This window comes from Gymnogyps californianus, chromosome 2 (assembly GCF_018139145.2).
Source record: "Gymnogyps californianus isolate 813 chromosome 2, ASM1813914v2, whole genome shotgun sequence".
NCBI classification, from domain to species: Eukaryota; Metazoa; Chordata; class Aves; order Accipitriformes; family Cathartidae; genus Gymnogyps; species Gymnogyps californianus.
In genome coordinates this window covers 114050074-114074234 of record NC_059472.1, presented here as the reverse complement: position 1 = coordinate 114074234, position 24161 = coordinate 114050074, and the positions used below count along the sequence as shown (strand labels likewise).

Sequence of the window (24161 nt, the reverse complement as noted above, 5' to 3'; positions counted from 1 at the left end):
CTGCATAGATCAGTGGTTTAATTAAAATTAACAGCAACTCTGACAAAGCAGCCTTATAGTCAGCAAGAAATGACTATGCCCTGGCCAACCTGTTTTCTGTCCAATCAAACAACCCAGATTTGGCCTGCTATTCTAGATGAAAGTATATCTTGAAACAGAAACGGATGTGTTAATTCTGGGGGGGGGAATTGCTCTTTTTAGTGAGTACATATAAACACTTGGCATACTGGTTTTTTAACAGATGATGCAGAAGTAAAGAGGATGCCTTAGACAGTAGAGGGCACTATGACATCAAAAATAAGCTCCAAACTGGGCCATAGTTGTACCTATTTGTCAGCGCAGCCGATGGGACACAGGCAAACGCGTTATTCCAACGGAAAGGGAGCACTATTTGTTTCATAGTAGTTCAAGAGACTAGAGTGGTGATGTGAAAAAGTAAGGGGGGGACAGACTGATAGGCAGTGCAAAGCCATGATGCCTAGAAATGAACTATATTTCCACATTGAAAATTGAAAGAAAGGGATGAATTCCATCAAGTTGTTTGGCGCTGTGGCACACCTTAATGTTTTCGGAACACAGTCTTTAAAGCCTGATTTGGATGCTGTCATTAGCAAGGTCTCAGAATGTATAATGAAAGCACACAAATAGTCAGGATCATGATTTGAGACAGATTATCAAAAAGTTAAAAAGGTGAGGAAGGAGATGAGGAAGACATAAGCTGCTGCTGTTAGTCACCAACAAGGACTCCATATGGGATTTTCAAAATTTTTGTGTGTAAAATTTGTATTACATTTTTAGTTTTGTGGGGGTATAAATTAAAGGGTTTGTAGCCTCAGCATCATTTTTTCTCCTGTTGATAAGGTCTCTGGCAAAAAGACCAGATTTACCAAGAAAGGATGCCTTGCAGCTCTTGAAGTGACCATGTTAGTCACTTCAGTTTGTCACAAAGAATTCACGTTTTCTCCGTCATATACAGGAAGCAAACAACATTCCAAGTCACGGCTTTGTTTTCATTTAAAGGGTGTTTGATGTGTAGGATCATCTTGCCTTCAGTCCGGTCTGCCATTTTGCTTAGTTTGCCAAAGGTATTTTCTGTCACTGTCTGTGGGTAATTAATCTGTCTCTTCTCTTAACCTTCATTAACCAGGGCAGTAAAGGATATACTGAAATCCCCACTGAAATGAATATCAGGGTAAGCAAAGGGTGAAACAGAAATAAACTTGCTAACATCTGAACAGGCAAACTTAGGCCCTGCCGCTGTTTCTGATACAGCTGTCTGTAAGTATTTCACAGTGGTCCACAAGCTTCTCTCACTCTCTTGCCAAAGTAGATTTGCCAGTAAATCTCCAGCAGTGTACATTTACTGACTTCGATATGGCAACTTATTTCAAGAGCCCTACTGTTGCTCACATCTGGCTGCTTTGCCAGTTGTTAACTGACAAGCTATTCTGTGAGCGCTTCCAGGTCATTGCTTTTCTCATGTTTCTGTTCTAAGTCCATCGCTGGCCTTCCCGTATTTCCACCATAAACGGTGTCCATATTCTCAATCTCACGTAGAGGGCATCTGCCAGGAAATATAGTAATAGCTCAGCCCATGTTCGTATGATCCTGTTCTGTTGTTGTCACTTAGCTCCTGCTTGTCGCTGCAAGCTGTTTCCTGTGTCTTCTCTGATGCATCTTTTGGCAGCAGCTACTTAGAGACGCACCAGATAAACACTGACTCCGCAAAAAACGAAGCAAAACCATGGTGGCTAGTAAATCCGGTTAGGGTAAGCTGGATCCATCACTTCTGCTTGTAATAGCGAGTTCTGTGGTCCTCAGATAACTTGCTCTATAATTTGCTCCTCCAAATAGAAGCATAACGAGATGCAGTTGCTGTGGCTGTGAATCATGGCATCTATGCCAAATTAGCATGACTACTCGCTGTGGCCAAGTGCCACGCAGTGAGAAAGTGGAGCATACAGCAAGAGATCTTCATTTTGAAAGCTGTAAGGAGATTATATCGTGCAGAGGAGTTAAAAGTCCTCAGAACGGTGAAGAATTACAGAAACATTCCAGGCCCCAGTTGGGAGGAGATGATCACACCCCATGCTGTAAGAAGGGGCGCTGGCAAATCTCCCAAATCAGCTGCTCAACAGGGCAAGTGGACGGCTGTGCTGCTTTGATCGTTCTGTCTGCAGCAAGGAAGGAAGGGTAACTGGAGATATGTTAGACCTATGAGGTTACCAGCATAGCTTCAATTTTTTTCCTGATATTCATAGTATTTCTTGTTCCTTTTTCTTCAACTATTTTTCCTTCAGTTCTGCAGGGAAGCATTTAAGGTGGCATGAAAATGGTACTGGAAGCTGAAAGCCAAGAAATCAGAAAAAGTCTGGTGGAGAATAATTGGGTTTTCTGAGTCACTAATGTTCTTCAGTGTTATTCTGGCAGCAGGCAGTGTGAGACTTACAATCACCTTTATAGAAATGAAGGAGGTACTTTCTGTGTCAAAGAAAGAAGGGTCTTCAGGACCTCTCATTCTAAAAATGTGGGGTTTTTTTGTTGCCAAGGTAGGCAAGCTGGGTAAATTGTTCTCATTTGTTTCTAGTAGAAACAAGCTTTTGCTTGTATGAGAAGTTAGCCATACAGACATAGATGTTCCAGTTCTATATAGTTTTTTACATATATAGTTAAAAAGCAACTGCAATTTTAAAAGTGAGAGAAGATAGAGGTGAACAGATATGTGTAAGTAGAGATCAGATTGCTGTATTATTAACTCACCAGGAGCATATTTTTCCCTCTTCAGAATACAGGCAATGCATGTTTAAAGGAGTTAACTCAAGGGAGGATATTCGTATCCTGCAGAAAGAGAACTGGCCCCACAGAGCTGTTAAACAGGACAAGTTGCACACTATCACTTGTTTGCTACTACATTCTGCTGTTTTTTCCTGGCTGATTCCTCCACATACAAACTCCAAGGGCAATCCTGCTTCTTTACTTCTGCCTTAAGAGACTCCTTAGCCTTCTGCACTTCTATTCAGCCTGGTCTTCACAAGAATAGGTCCCAACTATTTCCGTTCTCATTAAGTTCTTTCCTTAGGTAAGAATTTGTCTACTCTGTGACTGAAGCTCAAGTAGGTTTAATAATAAGTTAACTCAGATATGGCCATATGGTATGGAGCTCAAAATGCTCTAACTGCCTGGCTAGTTACCTGAGGCTCTGAGCTCCACATTGCTGCAGCTATGCTGCTGTCAGCACTCAAAATGGCTAGTTTAATGCTAGGTTGAGTACATCTAACCAGGCAGCAGCCTCACAATTGTTTGCTGAAGAGACATACTTGCCAGATTATGCGTTCATTGCATGCTAACCTTGGATTAAATAAACCAAGGAAAGGGAGCCTGAAGTTCCCGAACTTGCACAGTGCAGTCCTGCTATTATTAAGTCTGCTGCTGAATGTGTGAAAGTGTGGGGGATCAACACAAACTTCGCAGAAGCAAAGCTCTGTGGTAGGTGGCAATGGCAGCCTTGCCACAAAATCTGCAGAATGTGCTCTGAGGCAGTGCCACTGGAACAAAGCAGAGCAGTACAAGAAACATTACTATAGATATAAAAAGGGAATTCTCTACAGGCACTCTTATTCAGATCTCCTTGGGAAAGAGAAGGGGTTGGTATGGGTAATAAACTGCAAAGTGAAGGTCTCGCTTGAGGCAAGAAGAAGAGTGAGAGAACTGGTGGCAAGAACAGTACAGAGGATGAGAATGAGTGGAGGAAAAGAAAGCAAGCTCTGGACTATTTGGTGACGAGGTGTGCATGCCCAGTGTCCTGAGGAACGAATACTGCTAGAGAATATATAGGAACTGCCAAGGCAATGTGTTTTACTTGCAGGGCCTGATACCCGAGCACTGTGAGTTACCTCCACTGACAGTGTGTCACAACCACCATCCAACTCAGCATCCTGAGGTTGCTGATATCTGGCAGAGTGATTTGGAAATATGAAGAGACAGTCCAGTGATCATGGAAAATGTGTGGTCAGAGAGATAGGGAAGACCTAGCAGAAACAGGAATGTTGTGTTCCAGGATGTGCTTTGTCCTGGGACAGCAGAAAACTGTGGAGCAATATCTGACAGATTTTGCTGTCCCTGGACAACAGAAGTTAGGATAAGCTGATTAAGATGATGACTCTTCTGTGGCCTAGTATATATCCTTCAGCACCCTCAAAAGTTGAGAGAAATCAAATTTACTTTCAGAGTTATCACATTTCCTCCCCTCCCCTTTTTGTTATAAACAGCAAGGAATGTTCTGGCTTACTGGGATCACTCCTTTTGCTGTGATGTGCAGGATTAGTAATGAGCTACTCTGTATTAAACATGATGTTGGAAATAAACATAGCACTTCTGGAAAAATATGCAACTCCTGTGATGATGTAAACCCAAGGTTTATTTCTTACTACTTGTGTCTCTTACAGATTGAAGCAAGTGTCATTTTATTTTTAGAAGCGTACTGCTCTACTGCAGCTCTTTTCAAGTAGCATTGACGGTTTTCTTTAGCAATTCATAGTTGCTGAATATGGGCACCTTTACGTTTAAGAATGTGCATGTTCTGTCTTTGCATTCTTATAATAACTTTTAAAATCTTTAGAGTTGTTTAGTTTAGTAGTACGTGCCTTTGTAATCAGGTTCTGGGGGTGGTGCCTTTCGAAATAAATTGCCTGAAGAGTTTTAATAAAAGAAAACAGCCTGAAGGCAATTGATTTGCTGCAGGCTGGAGCAGGCCCAGTTAATCTCAATGGTCGAGCCATCCCACAGCAATCATTTGAACCTTAATAATCTCAACCCTTCAAGTTCATAAGTGTTCCATGACTCTATTGATTTTGGCAAAAATTGAAAATAGGTTTCAAGAGTTAAAAATCAGCAGAACATATCATATTACTCTTTTTCTATGCCACTTACATGCAGAACTCCTTAACTATCATCTGGAGCCTGTACATTTCAATCACCCAGCCAGCAACAATAGCCTCCTTTGGTTACTAAATTTATGACAAGGCTACATGATTAAAATCAAATATGAAAAAGAGCAGATTGTGGAACTTTTTCTCTTGGAAAGCAGGTGGGAAAATAGTACGTAGTCTTCAAACATCCAAATGGTCTTCCTTTTACGCTTTCATTTATATTTAGTATATAATAAGCACAGATAAAAGTTTCTTGAAATATGAAACTGCTACAGGTAATTCATGCTGGAAGAAGGGCCTGCATGCTCAGGAAACTGGCTGTTTTACATAACTATATAAGCTGGTGAAATGAAAAATACTATTTTTTCCTTGCTCATTTTCTGAGATCAGTGTAACACATGCCCTTTGCAATTATCTCCCTAAAACAGCCGGGGGTAGAAGGACGATTTTCCCTCAACAAGCAAAGAAATGTGGAGCCAAGAGTGGACACGCAGGCCCTCTGTCAGTTGTTTTATCCGACTGTACCAGCTTGCATCTTTATACACTTATTGTGGTAACAACCTTCCTACTACCACAAAGACAGCAAAGGCCGTCCTGCTCTCATACATTCGTTGCCTCAGTAGCTGAATGTGGACCAAAATTACCTTCCTGTGCTAACAATATGCGGATGATATATTTATTAAACATATTTTTTAAATACTATCTCAGTACGGTATTTGCCACATAAGGGTCAAACCTGGTGTTTCACAGGATAGGATTCATAAAAATAATTAGGAAAAGGAGATGAAAATAAAGAACAGAAGTTGTAAATATTTTAGAAAGAGCCCCACATCTGTTATGTCAGAGGAAAAGGGTGGAAAGGCCAGGAAAAATAAGAAAGGAGTTGAGTGGAAAGATGATGCCAGGAAAACTCAAACAAGTAGAAAACTTGGGAGCAGAAACATATAGAGAGAAATGAAGAGTGAGCAGGGTCAAAGAAAAGCCTGAAGACAGCAATGAAGAGCACCTGGGAGGCAAGGAACATGTACGGTCGAGAAAGAACTTCGAGGGGAAAAAAATAACAAGAGGTCAGGGAGGAAAGAGTGAAATGGATCCGTTTGGAGAGGTTGCAGTTAATGAAGAGGTTATACTCTCTATATTTAATCAACACTATAAAAAAGTGGTAATTAAATTAATATATCCCTATCAGATGAGTCACTGTCTGACCACTGTTGTGTGCTGAGCAGAAAAGCACAGGCAGGAGGAGGAAAGATAGTTTTGCTGTAGCCGGGTCTTGTTCGACAGTTGTGTTGTATATTCACCACCCTTAAAAGAACAGCAATTCCAGCTGTTAGTGTAGGAGCTACCGTAATTGATGCTGTGAGGTGCTGAAGATGACCGCTCCGGAGGAGTCGTGAAGCAACACTTCAGGTCTCGAGGGTCCGTGTTACACAGGACCGCTGCGTGACACGACCTTTTAACCTCTGAACCCAGAGAAATGTTCTGGCTGGAGTTGCACGCCGCCTGCGAGCCGAGAGCTCGGCGCTGCCGGCAGCCCTGCCGAGCTCTCCTGCCTGCGGCCGAGGCCACAGGGGTGTTGCCACATCGCTGGTGCACGATAAGGCAAACCCACCTTTAAACTCCAAAACAAGGAGGAAAAGCAGAAAGAGGGGGTGTTTTCTGTGGCCAGGAAGCCCCTGCGACATGGCAACAACGCAGCCGGGTCACCTCCTGGCAGTTAACCTTTATGGGAACTTGACGGGTGGGCGCTCCAGAGAGATCTCCCGTCTTTCTGGGGCGGGCTTGATTTAGCTGAGACGATGCTTACAAAGCTAAACGGCTGAGGAACGGGCAAGGGAAAGGCAACGGGGAGAAACACCGGAGGAGAGGGAACAGGAGGCCACGGCGGAGAGGGAACAGGAGGCCACGGCGGCGCAGGGGGACGGGCAGCCCCGCCCGCACGGGGGCCGGCGGGAAAACCGCGGCCGTCCCTCGGGGGGGGAAGGGGAGCAGGAATAGCGCCGCTGCCGCCGCCGCCGCCTCCTCTGAGAGAGGGCCCTGCGGAAGGCCGCGGGGCGGCGGGAGCCCCGCGCGCGGGGCAGGCAGCACGTGCGGCGCCGTGGGGGAGGGGGCAGTTGCTCCCCGCCGCCGCGCGGCCGCTGGGCTCCGGGGCGGCGCGTGCGTGAGCGGCGGGGCGGAGCGGGGGAGTGGGGCGCTGGGAGCCGTTACCCGCCCCGCCGGGGAGCGCCGCCCCCGCCCCCACGTGGCCAACCGGGCGGAGCAGGCGGCGGCGGCGGCAGCGGCAGCGCAGCCCGGCGGAGTACTGACCGGCCGCCCCTTCGCCCCGTTACTACGAGCTCGCCGTCTCCGCCCCGTGGCCTCCGGGCCCTGCCCGGGGGTGGGGGAACCTCCTCGCTGAGGACCGCCCCCTTCGCCTCCCCTCCCCTCCCCTCCGGCGCGGCACCCCGGCCCCGGCGGGGACTATGCGGAGATGGTCGTCCCGACCCGAGGCAGGAACAAAGAGTCGCCGCCGCTCAAGCCCGGGCAACAGCAGCACCAGTCGCCGGGCGCCAGCCCCAGGAGCGGCCGCGGGCGCCCGCCGTACTCGCCCGGCAGGCAGCTCCCCGGCGGGGCCCGCGCCATGCGGAAGGGAGGCGGCGGCCGGCGGGGAGCCAGGAGCGACCCCCAGAGAACCTGCAGGGAGGGGCCCGCGGCTGAGGGGGAGCGGGACGTGCTGGGCCGCGCCCCCCTGAGGCTCCTGCGCGTCTGCAGAGACCGGCTCCGAGGTGAGGTGGGGGGTGAGGGGAGAGAGCCGCCCCCCTCTCTCAAATCCTGCCCCCTCCCCGCTCCTTCTGCCCCCGCTCGGCTGGGGGGGGGGACGGGAGGGGGGACAGCCCTTCCGCCCGGGGGAAGTGCGATGGGGCTCGGTCTCGCCTCCCTCCCCCCTTTCCGGGTGTCGGTAGACTTGCCCGGCACGGGCAGCGGAACGGCGCGAAAGCCCCTGTCGCACGGGGTGGCTTTTCCCTACCGCCTGGGGAAGGGGAGCGCCGGGACGTCCTTCCTTGGGAGGGCGATGCCGGGGGGGGAGGGAAGGGAGCAGAGCGAGGCTCCTTGGCCGGGAAGCGGGCACCGCTGTGGCCTCACGGCGTCTCCCCGCGGGAGGGAGGCGGGAGGGTTGTGTCTGGCACTGCCTGGGGCAGCGGCTGGCGGCCGGTTGCTTTCCCGCTCTCCCCGTGCCCGTCCTCCAGCCTGTCACAACGGGACGAGGTTAAAAACAAAAAGCTGGTGAGACCTACTGGTATCGGGTGAGAATCGGGGGCGAGGTAAAGGCAGAGGGCTTTTTACCGCTTTAGCATCCTTTGGGGGAGAAAGGGGAAAATGTGCTGGTTTTGTAACTAACTTGTTAAAACAGTCTCTCTCATCTTGTTGACTAGCTCAGCTTATAGTGTTGGCGTGACCAGCTTATTTCTTGATAACGCTTTGCTGAAAGGATGGAGGGTTGATTATTCTTTAAAAGGCTGACTTTCTGTTTGAGCAAATTTGTCAATAACATATCTATGTAGAAATCCTCTTTTGACAAGTTAAATATCTATGTAGAAATCCTCTTTGACAAGTTATTTTGTAAAAGTTATTTCAAGAATTAAAAACCTGATGATTTGTGTAGTCACCTTAATAGTCTGTGATGTTTAAAGCTTTTATGTGTAGTTACTAACTTGCTGTATGAAATTTGTTTCAGCATTTTTGAAGTCTAGTCAAGATTTTTACAGAAAACTAATGCTGCAGAGTTAGAACAGATTTCCTTTTACAGAGGCTGTTCTTAATTGATGCTTAAGGTATTTGTTTTCTTTTGACAGTATTTGTTGATGACAGAAAGGCCTTCATTGTAAAAGCTGATAGCAAGATATGGCTCACTTTCCTTCTGGGTAAGTAGAAGGAATACGTTGGAGGGGGGGGAAATACTGTTCTTTTTACCTTTCTTTCTCTGGAATTGTAAACTCTATCAAAATACATTTGCAAATATAACTTGGAAAAACAAAGCATAGCTTATGTTGAAAAGGGACAGGAAATAACTTCCTACCTGGTAACTTTTGTAAAGCTGTTATTGCAGCAGTTGATGTGGTATCAGAACATTGGTAGGAAAATAATTGTCCAAATATTTATGGATCTCTCCTATCCAGTCATTAATTTCGGGGGGGGGGGGGGGGGGGGGGGGAGGAAAGCAACTCTTATTAAGTAATGTAATCAAAACAGCTTGTTTTGGAAGATTTATGGGTCAAAGAACATAAAACTGTAGGGGGATGTAAATTCAGATGTTACTATCTTTGGGAATATTTTGGAGTAAATAATAAAATGGCTAACAGACAGTGTCTTGGAAAAAGCACCTAAAGTATTTGCAAAATTAAGTAAGAAATGCATTCGTAAAGCTAACAAATGTTAAATAATAGCATATTTGTCAGATGCACAATTAGATATAATCTTAAAGGTATTATATTAAAAGACTGTCAGGGTATTCCAAAGATGCTGGTACTATTAATCAAACCACCAGTAGTGCTTGTTACCAAAGGGAATTTCTTCAGTTTGATGAATTACATTGCAAAGTAGTAGCAGGGAAACAACCCTTAGCTTACAAACTAATTGATGAATAAACTGTTCCTGAATTGCTTTGCTTGCCTGTGTTTGTTCAGCATTTTGTGGACTACTCGTTACTCAAATGACATAGAAACATTAAACTGATGGTCAAAATTGAAACTGCTTTCCTTTGACTGAAACTTGAGAGCAGATTAGGTAGAGAGCTTTATAATTTCTGGGGTTTGAATTCGGCTGTGAAACCCAGATAACCAATTAAATACTTCAGGAAGCTATATTTTTAATAGGAGTGAACCCTTAATAGCGAAGTATGTAATAGCACACAGTATTTGCAGTAGCAAAGAATGTACATATACTAAATATGAAATAGTGTTTTTTGGTTAGTTTTAGTGGTATTTGAATTTTTGTTGTTGTTTTGCTTAAGCTGTAAGGTCCAGATTTTAAAAACAGAGGCTCCCACAGTTGGAGCTAGTTTTGTTACAGGGTGTGGATTTTTTTCTCTTAAGAATTATCTCCAATTTACGTGCAACAATAAAGTTGTCAGGTTTTCATGGACATTCCTATACAACACTTTGCCCTATTATGTTGGGGTTTTTTTTTAAATGACCATTGAATCAAGGCCTTATTCTTGAAGACATCCTTTGGAGATTGCACAGAATCTGACAATGAAACATCTTGACTAAGCTGCAGAAGTAGTCAATGCTTGCACATTCCTCATTGTTCCCAGTTCTGCTGTATTCCTACCTAGTCACTTTGGGGATACTTGCAAAGTATTAATCAGTTTCTAGTATGTTTCACATCCTGTTGCAGTACAGTATCTCTTTGTTGTTCTCTTGGTAAGTGAGTTCTGTATATTATGGCTTTATTCTTCAGTATTTAATTTCCAGAATTAGAATGCTTTTTATATGCCATTCATATTGCTTTTCTTAGAACAGAACACAGGCAAAAATAGGAAATCTGAAGAATAAACTATCAGATTTTACATAGTAGCCCTAGTCTGGAAAAATCTGACCATATGCTTTGCTTTTAGGGATTCTTAGATTGGGTGAGAAAATGGCATCTGCAAGTTCAAGTGCATAGTAGCTGTATAAGTCTTTGTAGCATTAGGACTCGAGTATTCCTCTCCTGTCCTCTCCTTCATTCCCTCCCCAGTAAGGACATTAATGGGATCAAAGGATGGTAATTTAAGAGAGCTGATCTGCATGTTTTCCATCAGAAACTAGCTTAATGTAAGTCTGGATGCAGTCTGTTGAAAAGTGCCGATTTGGACTCATAGTGGAAGTCTATGAATTAAGCGCATTGTCTCTTGAAATCTGAGTAATTACATGAATTGCTGTGTGATTATAAAAGGTCTTCATTTTATACTTCTAATAGAGTGATATTATGAAGTTTTATAAAAATGTATATGAAATTCTCCAAAATAACAATGTATTTACACTTAATGCATTGACTTTAAATGAAACATTTACTGAAGGGAAGAATCAGATTTAAATATATTGTTTTCTCTATGAAATAAGTGGTATGTTTGAATCTGAAATGTAATTTCCATATTAATAGGTAATTTATTTGCAACAATGAAATACTGCATATTGGGGTTATTTGGAACCACATGAATTTGAGATCATGAACAGTACTGGTGGCTAATGTGCATTTATTTTGACTTTACTGTATATTCTTACCTAACATGTAATCTGTCTTTAAAGTTGATATTTTTTTATAGTTGAGGTGTGTATATGTAAATGTATTTCAGCATCTAATCTTATTGGGAATCTTAGAAATGTTGCTGAGAAATGAAATAATGCCTTGTGCAAATGTGAGACTCAATAAGTAATAACAAAGAAAGGTATGGATTGCTCTGTTTCTTTCCGTACAATTACTGCAAAACGTGTTTGTTTATGGAATATGGTTTGCTGTGTTGCTGATATAGCTAATGTGCTTACCTGGAATTCCATATCATATCCATATCTGCTTTTCTGAAAAAGGAATTTACAGCTCTCCGTGAGAACTAACGTAAATGTCCTTAGTATAAAAAAAATCTGTGGCTTCTGAAACTTTCCTAAGGCATTAAATTCCACTTAATGTGAACTATACTGAGCAATCCTTTAGTGAATTTTTTTTCTAGAAAGTATATGTAAAAATGTAAAGTTTTAAATGAAAGCTTGTGATATTCATTTTCTAAATGAAATCCAAGCTTCTCTGAGAAAACTACTTCAGTGACTGAAGTGGAGCTGGAAAACTCTTAAGGAAGTTTCGGTGTGGTATTGTACAACCTCAACTACTATGTGAAGTATGTAGCTTGAGGTAAATGTTAAATTGTACAGGCAGGTAGTTTAGAAATTTTTTTTCCCCCTTAGGTAATTCTTTTTTTTTTTTTTTTTCTGTCTTACCCAGTTTCACCTCACACATCTTTGTATACAAAACTTTAATATTGAAATTGAGTTTCATAAATGTAGTTTGTTGCATTATGACCTGTGGTGACAATGATAACAAGTACTGCCAGCAGCAGCATTGTGGTAACAATGACAACAAGTACTGCCAGCAGCAGCACTTCCAGGCTCTGTGTTGGAGGAACATGTGGTTTGGGAATATATACTAGGGCAGGAAGTGTACATTCAGTCCACTCCTCTTCCACATAAATTTAGTGGTTTTGCAAAGGTGTTTTTCTTTCTCTTGTCCCTGCTGCTTTCCAGAAACAGACCACCATATGCATGTAATACGCAGTCTGAACACATGCGCATTCACTAGCTCTCCAACTATATTCTGCATCAGTGTGCAGGCATTTGAGGTATGTTTTACCTATGTGCAAGCAACTTGACCCATTCCATGTCATCACAGGAGGTGAGGGCTGTGCCTGGGTGCCTGTAAGCTGTAGGCGGTGTGTGCGGATCAGCACCCTGGAGAGGGACGCGGTGCTCAGCACCTTTCTGGCTCCAGCTGGGTGTAAGCAGGGAGGATGGTTGTCCTCTCTACTTGCTCTCTGCTCCGTATAGCCTATGTGAATAAGAGGGCTCTTCATTAACCATAAAGATTTTCTTGGATCGAAGGCAGCCAGTCTACCTGACCTTTCTATGGCAGAGAGCCACTGTGTGCCTAGAGGGCAACCAAGACACCTTCAGTCTAGAAGGAGCACGATGGTCCCTCTAAATGCCTACCCTTTATCCCTCACTCATGCTGGCTTTGCTGCCATAGTGAGCTCTGGATATGCTGTGAATGCTGCCCAAGCAAAATGGAGTGGCTTATGCTCTTTGTGGATCTTGTCATGCTCAAGAAGTCAGAGACCTAGACTGTTTACCCACCACTTTATCATCATTTACTTTTCCCTTTGTCCCTCAGATTACCTCCCTTGTTCTGTACCTACGTGACAACAGTGCAGATAGTCTCCAAATGGACAAATGGAACGTTATTACATACAGAGTCTACCTTTTTTAGCAATTATAGTCTCAATTAGATTTGTGTTGGTTGTCACGGTCCGTTTGGATCTCAAATTTACAGGACAATGTACTCTGTAAATTAAACTTTTTTTATGAGCTCATTAGGAAAGAAAACAAACAAACATGACAAACAAGGGCTCAGTCCACTTTTCAGACTAGTCTAACACAGGAATTCACTAATTCATCGCTTAAGGCATGAGGTTTCTAACTCACTAGTTCTCTAATTCGCAACTCATAACTTGTAACTCCTAACTTGTGCACCTATGAGCAAAACAGTTACCTAGCCGATGGTGGGAGTGCTCACCCTTCCTCTTCCATCATGGTGCAGATGTCCCCGGTATCACACTGGGAAGCACAAAAGCCTCAGCAGTCCAGCTGCTGCTGGATCTGCTTCAAAAACTTTTTGGGTAAGTTGGTGTATTTATACCTTCCAGCTTGGAAGTTTGGTCTATACCATTTCCATGAGTTAGCAGATTCTGAAGAAACTGCCAGCCAATCAATATGTGAGGATTATGGCTGCAGGAGACAGCAAGCTGCAGGTGATAATGGCTGCATAATGACCTTTAGCCCTTTCTGGCCACCAGGTCCTGCCTGTGTGTTGCCCTTGCTTTGACATAACAGCGCTGCTCCTAGCATACATCAGGCCTTAGCATGAGCTGTGTGCTAGCCAAAAGCTGAGCAGGAGTTGAGTGAACAGCCACAGTAGGTATCTTAAAAATGTTAAAAATATTTATACTTATTAAAAAAATGCTTATAATTCAGTTTTGTTATTGATAGCTCACATGGGTGCATTAGATTCTGATGGATCAACTTGAGTGATGCAGGATATAGGTGGGAACATTGCCTATTGCTGAATGCCATCAGTATAATTTCAGATTTTCAAAGAACTGGCCATAAAAGTTAACTCAGATGTTCCTGTTCTTCTGTTCCTCTGGAGGCTGAGTACCTTCTGTGCATCTCTGAAGTAGTACTGTAATTACTTTAAAGAACATGATTTCATGTTCAATGATTTAAATATTTGAGTAACTTGACACTTTTTGTTTCCTTTACAGCCGCTTTTGCAGGAGTCCTACATTGGTAAGGTTAAAGTTATTGCTTGAGAGTAATATAATACTTTAAAATAATAAAAATATCATTTTGACTTGTATTTAGACAAGCTATTGGGATAATTTATATTTAGATCTTTCCTCTCAAAACCAAATTGTTGTCTCTAAGATGAATAATTCTGTTCTTGTGAAGCTGATGTGAAAGGTTTCTTAAGCCTGTTCAGTGAAGAGTGAAGCCTGCTTTCCAGGTGGAAAATTGTTGCTTAGCTATACAAATTCAGTGCATTTCTATTAACAGACCTTTTTACCCTCAGTGGGTTTTGAAAGTCCAGGTAAATCCTTTCAACTCTGTCCTATGTTCTGCTTATTTAGATTCTGCTTTAATTTCTTAGTTTTAAATCATGTTTTCTGTAAGCTCTTCAGAGAAGTCTGGCCAATGTTTTCTTTGTGTACAGAAGAATGGCCTTTCAACTACTTTTTGTCAACGTAATCCTTGTGTTTCAGGTTCCATCCTAATCCTCACCCTTCCTTTTTGTAGTATAGACTTGAAATAGAATGGCTTCTAAAGTGATTTTCACCAGCTGCTTTTGCAGAGATAAAAAGTAACAGATTCTGCCACTCTGTTTTTGTTTCCTAGCTCAAAAAGAACTATTGATTTTCAGTAGTTTGTTTCTTGCAAATTCCTGTTCAGAAGCAGTCACGTGCACTGCTCTGTTTCTTTCTTTTTCCATTCTTTCTGGAGATGAAGCTCCTCTTGGAAATTACAAGTTTTGCCTCCAAAATTATTTGCATTTTTCCTGACTTCCCCCCCCGCCATAGTTGTACCTTTATTTAAATATACTTTTGATGCTAAGTGCATCTATATATAATGGCAGATAACCGCATTAGAATACAAGTCAGGGAAGATTTTTGTGGAAAAAACATACACTACTTGTATGTGCACCATTATTTTCACCAGTTTTTAATCTGCGATTCTTTTCATTTGTCAGATATTTGAATTTTCTTTCCTAATATGTAGACTTGATAGTTTTAATAGCTTTAAACTTTTGATCCTTAAGTTAAAATGTATTAGAGTATTATAACTAACTCCATAATAGAATTTACTAAATGCTCCATGGAGTCATATTTTTTTCCATTTAAAATAGTCTGAATAGAGGAGAATGTTGGCATAATATATGAGTAAATTAAAATAGCAGTTTGTAAGTAAACTTTGAGTCTTCAGTGAATGTTTTGCCAGCTGTTCCTTGGTATATATGACTTAGTACAGGTTCTAAAACTCTTTATTCAGTTTTAATTATTATTATTTTTTAACAGGTGTCACATAACAACTCTTTTTGAAAATGACCGTCATTTTTCTCACCTGTCAACGCTAGAAAGAGAAATGGCTTTTCGCACGGAAATGGTTAGATGATGTTTCAATAAAAATTCAGTGATTGGAAAACTTCTGTCTGTAATCTTGTGATTGTGGGCTTTCCAAAATTTCTTAATGCCTTCTGGATAAGTAAATATATTGATATCTTGCAACTAACATGCATTACATTGTTACATACAGAGCATTTGTGTGTCTTGCAGCTGATCACTATGAATGCATCTCTTCACAGTTCATTTTAAAATATGATTCTAGAGGACCTAAAATACAAAACTACAAGTACCTTGTAGCATACTTTCAATTATAGTCTTGTTATGCAGCTTTTTTTAAAAATATTTTTTTAATTAATAAATGTTTGCATACGTATACACTTTTTGGCTGCTTTTATTTTGAGAATTGTGAAATACTGTGCTAGTGCATAGTTACCAGCCCAGATGAGAGATTTCCAGATGTGCTATGATACAAGGTGGAAGGAAACCCACATTGCTTGTTTCCATGGCGCTAATAGAAGAGATTTGAAAAACTGGATAGTCATTTTGAATCGTTTTGTCCTATTTGTTATATTACAAGATTTGATTTAAAAATGAAGCTTGTATATGGCAGTTCATGAAGCAGAAGTGACCTCTTTAATCGTAAATAATGATTCTGCTCTCCTGTAGGGTCTTTATTATTCCTACTTCAAGATCATTATTGAGGCACCATCGTTTTGGAATGGAGTATGGGCAATTATGAATGACAGACTAACTGAATATCCTTTAGTGATTAACACCTTACAAAGGTTCAATCTTTACCCAGAGGTGAGCTATGTTTTAAAAATAATACCTTCTGATAAATCTTTGGTTTCTTTAGAGTTGACTAAAGATGTGTTAGAAATGTTACTCCGGAAAATGTGGTTGTAAAGATATAGTGACTAATGAAGTGTTGCTTAAATACCTTATTTTAGTTCCAGATTTAAAATGAGAAAGCTACTTCGTACATGGCGATCAGTTCTCAGACTTCAAGTAGGTCCAATCAAATGTGAATACTTTCTAGACCTTAGTATTTCGTGCCCTGAAGTTGCACTGTATTGCTGCAATTTTGTACTTCTTGTCTTCTTTTGTTCTTTTCACTGAAAGCAAGTAAGTTGCTGACATTGTGTACTTCAGGAAATACGACATGAAGAATCAGTAGTATGTGACAATAACATCTGCGGTGATATAGGTACTGAGAGATTATTTTGGCTTGCATTTTGTGTAGGACAATGAACTAACGGATCGTCACAGTTCACTGTGGCCCTAAAATCCGGGAATGGTAATAGTTTACCTACATGTTGCAGTAGAAATTCCTCTGTAGAAGACTGACTGCTGTTGTTTTGTATGTACTTGATGTTAGATTTGTTACCTGGTTAGATTACGTTCCTACTCTGCTTATTTGTCACTAAAAAGAACATGTCTTTAAGTACAGAAATGTTTGTTTTTCTCGCTCTTATGGTTTTGCCAGTGTGTGTCAAACATTTTGCAAAGGGAAAACTCCTTTGGTTAATGTGCATTTCTGTAACTCCATATGTCAGCAACAGCTTATTTTCTGGAGAACCAAGGACTAATAATGGCTGTAATTGTTGGGTACTAGCATTTGTACTCATTCTCCTGCTCTGTCGGAGCAGAGCTGCTTTCAAGAACTGTATGTGTAAGAGTTCTCGGCATGCATGTATTTATACAACTTGCATGTAGTGGTTTCATTTGCTTCTTAATTCCTTGCTCTGGAAGAACTAAATGCTATAGATGAATGCTTTTTGTTACCCTCTCACTGGTTTTGGGTTTGTTTGGGAGGTTTTTTGGTGGTTTTGTTTTGGTTTTGGTTTGTTTGTTTGTTTGGTTTTTTTAACTTCAAAGGGATTGCGGTTCAGTTCTGGAAATGCAACATTAGGAACATGTGCCTTATTTGAATACTATAAAGTTATTTTCTTTAGCTGAGAACGATTTATTGACTTCAGCTCTAGTCTGACTTGCAAAAATCAAAGATAACTGGTCAAATGAACTTGCTCTTAGAGAATCATCAGTATCACCATGAAAGATGACTAAGTAAATTGGATGATGAAATCAAAACAAGAGCAAGCAGATGTAGTGGCTGGCATTCTGTAAGAACGTTAGGTAGATTACTGTGCAAAATGTTGTCTGTTCATTTAGAGTTTTCGAGGATCATAGTTGCTCGTAGAACTTGGTGATAAGGCATGAATTCATTCATCTTTTCTGTGCCTGTGTGGGCCTGCAAAGCAGACAACTAGTCTCCTCTGCTCCTTTCAGTCATTTACTGCTTGATCTCTAGCCTTCCTGTAAATATTTTTTTTTTTAAGGTGTATTTCTTGAGTACTCTTGTTGCTACATAACTACATCTATAAAACTGTCAATAGGTGCAACTTGACATTTGAACTATGTTCTCCAAATTTATCTAATTTTACTTATGATTATAATGGGGCTGAGTGGTGGGAAGATGCATGTGGATTTATTTGTTGGCAGTGAAATTTTTCCTTCTGATACTCAGTATCCAGTCATGTTTTCTGAAAGTGTTTCATTTCCTGTTTGATATTTTAGGATCTTTCCAGTTCATTCAGCCCAATAGTAGCATTAAGGCTGAATTTTAATAAAAATTTTTTTTTGTTTAGTGGATTTCAAAATTAATTGCATCAAAAATAGCCTTGAAATCCAGTTATTAAACAGGATGTTAAACCCATTAAGAAAAGTAGAACAATTTACCTGCATGTACAGCCGATACTAGCCATGAACACTTCAAAAGAAGGAAAAAAAAAAAAGGTTAAGTGAGTCCATAGCAATCACTACATCATCTGTGTAAATTATAAATATAAGCAGTAAAAAAAAAATCTGTCAAAAGCAACAAGTCAGTCTTTGTAGTTGTACAATATTATAGTCCCAATAAAGTCTTGATTTTCCAGGTATTTGCTGCATAGTCAGGTTGTTCCAGTAGTTGTGGTGTTGTTTTCATCTGTGATCCCTGATGCAAAATGGCAGAGAGATAATGTGTTAATTTCTGTGGTGGAGAGATAATGTGTTAAGTTTACTCTCTGGCAGTTCATCATTACAGAACAGTTGATATTTCTGTGTGTGGCAGTGATGATGAAAATTTGAGTTGGAGTGATGAGTGTTGCGTAGTTGGTGTTAAAGTACTTACTCAAAGGCAACTAGTAAAAGGGATTGACTTTTCTACATGTTCTTTTACAGCAAAGGACTGGCCCACCCATAGAGATCTCCTGGGTCTGAGAGCCAGTCTTTCATTTTCCAAGTTTTGCCTTTACTGCCTCAGCTGATATGGGACAGTAGAAAGTCAAAAAATGCCATTGTGCTCTAATTGACCTAGCAATTTTGTACTACTGATTTGCTTCCATTTTTATGCCCATGTTAACTGTTTCATGTAAAGTAGCTTTTGGCAAAAAATGTTTCTGTGTTTTGCATGAAGTACCTAACCTGGTACCTTTTTAAGGGAGTATTCATGTGTGGTAACATCTGCAGCAGATACAAGCACTTGTGACGTGAAAAGGTTAAGCTGATAAATCAATAAAATTTTTTTGTGCAAGAATGTTTTATATGCTTACGGTAATGTCAGCTTCAGGACTGGTGATGCAAATATGCTAGACAGATGTGTCTAAGCTGCCACGTGCATTCTGTTGGCAGCTTTCAGGTGCCATTCAGGTGATAAGAGGAAAGATTTGGATTTGGTTCCCCAGTCCTGTTGTTGCCTATCTGGAGATGGGGCAGGTGTCTGGTTCATGTATGCACACATGCATAGTCAGAAGTGCCAGGGCACAGATGTTCAGAAAGCCTCCAGGAATTCAGGATAGTGTACTTTGCAGGACAGAATATTGAGGCAGGGGTCTTGGTCTAGAAAGATGTAGTTGTATTTTAAATATGTAAGATTTCCATTGTGAGAATGTAAAGGGCACAGATGAAGTGAGCCATGATGATTGGAGCCCTGGTATTAAAAATTAATGAATTACAGAATCGCAGAACAGTTGAGGTTGGACTGGATGTCTGAAGATCATCTAGTCTCAATACTCTGCTCAAAGCAGAGTGAAGTAGAGCAGGTTGCTCAGGGCTGTCTCCGGTTTTGTTTTTAATGTCTCCACCTCTGGGCAACCTGTTCCAGTGTTTGACTTACTTTGAGAAGTAAGGAAGTTTTTTTTCTATGTATAAGTGGAATTTCCTGTATTTCAGTTTGTGCTCATCGTCTCTTGTCTTGTCAACTGAAAAGAGTCTGTCTCAGTCATCTTTACTCTGTCCTCCTTGTCTTGGGCAGCCCAGAACTGGATTCAGCACTGGAGATATGGTCTTAGCAGTGCTGAGTAGAGGGGAAGGATCGCCTCTCTTGTCCTGGTGATGTACAGCCGAGGATACATTTGGCTTTCTTTGCAACAAGGGCTTATCGCTGGCTGAAGTACAGCTTGTCCACCAGGACTCACAGGTCCTTTTCTGCAAAACTGCTTTCTAGCTGGTCAACTCCAATCTGTACTGGTGCATGGTGTTGTTCCTCCCCAGTGCAGGACTTCGCATTTCCCTTTCGTGAGGTTCCTGATGGCCCGTTTCTCTAGCCTTTTGAGGTCCTTCTGAATGGCAGCACAAGCAGCAACCACTCCTGCCAATTTTGTATCATGTGCAAACTTGCTGAGGATGTTCTCTTGTGCCATCATCTAGTCTTAAGACGTAGAACAGAATTGGCACCAGATAAAAAAAAAAAACATGCACAGCTGTCCCCTCATCTACCATGACAGTCATCTCAGAAGGTTATGAAGTTGGGCAGGCGTGATTTCCCCTTTGTAAATCCCTGCTGACCGCTTCCAATCACTTTTTTGTCCTTAGTATGTTTGGAAGTGGTTTCCAGGAGGATTTACTCCATCACATTCTCAGAGATCAAGGTGTAATTCCCTGGTTTTTCCTTCTTGCCCTTCTTGAAGACAGAAGTGACATAAAGGGTTTTATTAATTGTATGGGGAAAGAAAAGAGGGAATCATCCTTCTTGTACATGTTTTCTGTGACACAGGGCTGAGACAGCTAATAGTGCAGCAGTGAAACATATTTTCAGTCTGGGAACCCCTGGGTTATAACTTTCAAAGCAGCTCAACTGGAATGGCCACATTACTCATTTATGAACGCTGTAAAGTCAGTTATATCCTGACAGAATAGGTTGGTAACAGTGACTTTGCTGTGAGATGAGTCACACATTTTTCTGTGTGTAAAATACTGATGTTTTTTGTGTCAGGTGTTGAGATTTAATTTGGTTGTTGTTATAAGAACATTACAACCTTTGCATGGAAAATAGAAATGCTGTCTTACATTGCATCTGGAAGCCCTTTCTAATGCATGCTTAAATTTAACCTATCAAAGTTTATCTGAGTAAAAATCCTAAAGATTTGGTCCATTAATATTCTTGCCAGGTGGAAAAAAATTAATTGGTTTTAATGGATTTAATTTGGCTAACTGTCCTCTGTCAACAAAATCTGGGATGTTAATATTTGATAAACAATAGTTAAATGGGGAACCTTCCAGACAATATTGAAATATATAATTTTTTCAAATATTGCAGTTTGATACATGAAATTATTTCTGTTCTAAAGCAGGCATAATTTTAGTCTATTAATGAACACTTGGTCTATGCCTTTAGGAAATTACGGTCAAAAATGCTAAGTAGTTGAGGTAAGTTCTGAGTTTAAAAAAAATCCTGGATGAGGGCCAATTGTCATGAGAGGTTACCTTGGGCATTGAGCTAATCTCGAAGTTCCTTTTCAGAAACTTCAAATCCTGTTTTCCACCTAGGTGGTCCTCGCCAGCTGGTACCGCATATATACTGCTATTATGGATTTCCTTGGTGTACCGACGAAGACATGTTGGACTGTAAACAGAGGAAAAGGACTTAGTCCTGTTGAAAGTTGCGAGGGTAAGTTGTGTTTTATTCCAGTTTCTTCCTGGAAGCATATAATTGTGGCTTTATGTATTTCAGAAGTAATAAATATTCCTGTGTCTTTATCACTGACATGCTTTCATTTGGCTAAGCCTGTGTTTTTAGCAGGTTCACAACATAAGTGAGAAGCATGAAGAAAAGATACTTTTAAGAACACCAGGGGTGAGAATGTGGGCTTTGCTTATTAGATAGCTCCTCCTACCTAGGTTGAATTCCTATACTGCACTTCAGAACTTCACAGTTGTAGTCTGAGCCTTCGTAATGTTGGACTGTTATGAAGAATAAGATGTCCTAAATGTAATTGGAGGCCACTGTACATATATTAAATTTTTGTATCTTCTATAGAATCCCCAATACATTCCAAGTTCCTACATTTCAAAAACTTACCCTCTCTATTTCCTCTTCTAACTACAACTTGAGGAGTGGGGAGGAAGGGGAAAAAGGTAACCACAAGGCTCCCTTTTGGAGAAATCTTGTGTAGTGATTCTGCTGGGAAGAATCCTCTTCCTCTTGTGACCTACTATTCAGCATAAGAATTTCAATCTTATACCTTGATTTTGATACCAAAGCTTGGACGCTGCCACTTTTTTGGGTTTTTTCCCACATTTAAAGTATTGGCTTGTCAAGTAAGTATTATGCAATGAAAATACTTTGCCGAGAAGTGATTTTGAGATGTTCTACAGTCAGTTAAAGCTGAATGATAGATGGTAGCATGTGAAGTTGTTTCATTTTATCATTTAAAATGTCTTTGTGTGGTGACAAGTTAGTATTTTTCCTTTGCACAAAGGCTATAAGAACTTTCTTCAGAGCTTGTTTGATTCGCTTTCTCTAATTTTTTTAGAAGCAATAAACAGTGAATAAGTGTATAACTTTTCATTCCTGATTTTTGTAAAAACAAAATCAAACCAACAAAAACACCAACTATTGAGACTACCATGTTTGGTGAGCATATCATCATCTTTCTTTAGAGAGCTGTCTTGTTGTATTTTCAGCAATGGTGAATAATTAATTCTGCATACGAAACTATGAAGTTTTCCTACCTTCTCTATAATGAATAAGGCTTTTTATGCTGTACTGCTGAAACGATTAGAACCAGGAGGGTTTAAAGAAATAATGGGAAAGAGAATAGCAACAGAAGTGTGAACACAGAAGTGTTTGTGAATGAATAAATTGAAAGACTTGCATTATTGGAAAATCTCTTGGCTTCTGATGAAACAAAGAAAGCAAAGAGCATTGTGTGTGATATGTTTAAAGATGAATTTACTCCTGTAAGAGATGGGAAGTGAGAGTATAAGGGAGTACAGACCTGTTCTAAAAAGCCCTATGAATTCAAAATGTAGTCTGTAGAGAATGTTCTTAGTGATGCTTATGCCTTCTATACATTACAGGTTTTTTCTTTACAGTTAAGGCTTCCCTTTTGGCTTGTTCTGTTGCTGACTGCCCCAATGCTGTGTCCGCCCCCCCCCCCCCCCTTTTTTTTTTTCCGAAGTGTAGTCTTCCAATTGAATCTCCACAATGACCTTGGTGACACTAACTTTTTTTTGTTGTCTCTTTCTGTAGATATATTAAGGTAGTATGCTATGTGCTGTATTATACTGATTGTATGGTGGTTTATAAGCAATTTGATCTTTCTTCTATATTTGACAACGTGTTAACTGTTTGTTTGTTAGGGTTGGGAGACCCTGCTTCCTTTTATGTTGCTGTGATTTTTCTTTTGAATGGATTAATGATGTCACTGTTCTTCATATACGGTACATACCTCAGGTAAGGCAGTTGAGACTGAGCTATTTAGTTGGTACTAGCCGTCAGTTTTTATATGAAATTTGAAAAAGTGAATGCTAAAATATTTTTATGGGGTATTGCTTATTTGTTTGTACAGTAGTAGTGTTTTTTATTACATATACATTGTCACTAAAAAATAACTGGAACAGAGAAGCTTTTTGCTTAAAATAAATGATGATGCTGGAAAAAGTTGTGGAAAATTTCCATGAAGTGGTAGCTCATTGATACCAACAGGTTGTGGATAAAACTAAATGCTGTACAGGTTTTAAACAGCTTTTGACAGGTTCCTACTCTTAAAATTATCAGTGTAACTCATTTTTAAACAAAGTTTGAACGACAGTGTAATTTTAACCAAGACTGGAGTTTTCCCAGTGCTTTGCCTCAAGTCATATTGCATGTCTTTCAATTTTAACTTAACTGACAAGGCAAAATATTTTTTAAGATAATGCGTTCTTTTGGAGATATGTATACACTTCCTTTTTTCTATGAATTTCTGTTTTCAATAGCTGTCCTTAAATTTCAGGAACTGTAATACACTTTCATACAAAAATAGACTCCACATTCAGCAGAAAAACAGAAGTGGAAGTATTTTTCTGTTTAGTTCTATTTTCATTTGTCAGTTTTGCAAAAAAGCAAAAGGCTGCTACTTTTTCCTCTGAGAGGTGTGATTGTTTTTCCTCCTCATTCCCTGGGTTCACTGTCTTGTGGTTTTTTTCCTGCTCTCTCTGAAGCATGTGCTGATAGTTCAAATAAAGAATAGTGCAGGGCAGGAGCTGACAGTGAAAAGAAGTTGCCTAGTGCAACTATTAGGTGTTTGGGGGTAAAGCGTATATGTTTGTATTCCTTAACATAGGAAATTAATGTCTCACGTTTTGAGGAAGTAGATAAAGTTTCTATTCTTTATATTCGTATCATTAACTTGTCATTTTTCTCTTAAGGGAGTGTCGTGGTTTAACCCCAGCCAGCAACTAAGCACCACCCAGCCGCTTCCCCTTCCCCGCTGCCAGTGGGGTGGGGAGGAGGAAAAAAAAAAGGGAAAACTCATGGGTTGAGATAGGAACAGTTTAATAACTAAAGTAAAATAAAATACACT

General features: G+C 40.8%; 1 protein-coding gene across 1 annotated transcript in view; it reads left to right on the top strand.

Annotated features, from left to right (window-relative positions):
* Positions 1-7291: 7291 nt before the first annotated feature.
* Positions 7292-24161, top strand: part of DPY19L1 (dpy-19 like C-mannosyltransferase 1) — a 49909-nt gene continuing 33039 nt past the window's right edge. Inside the window, exons 1-7 of the mRNA XM_050892579.1 lie at positions 7292-7693; positions 8762-8830; positions 13978-14002; positions 15286-15373; positions 16000-16137; positions 21142-21262; positions 22957-23050. Coding sequence (XP_050748536.1) covers positions 7399-7693; positions 8762-8830; positions 13978-14002; positions 15286-15373; positions 16000-16137; positions 21142-21262; positions 22957-23050 — 830 coding nt within the window. The 5' untranslated portion in view covers positions 7292-7398. The remainder of the gene's footprint in view (positions 7694-8761; positions 8831-13977; positions 14003-15285; positions 15374-15999; positions 16138-21141; positions 21263-22956; positions 23051-24161) is intronic.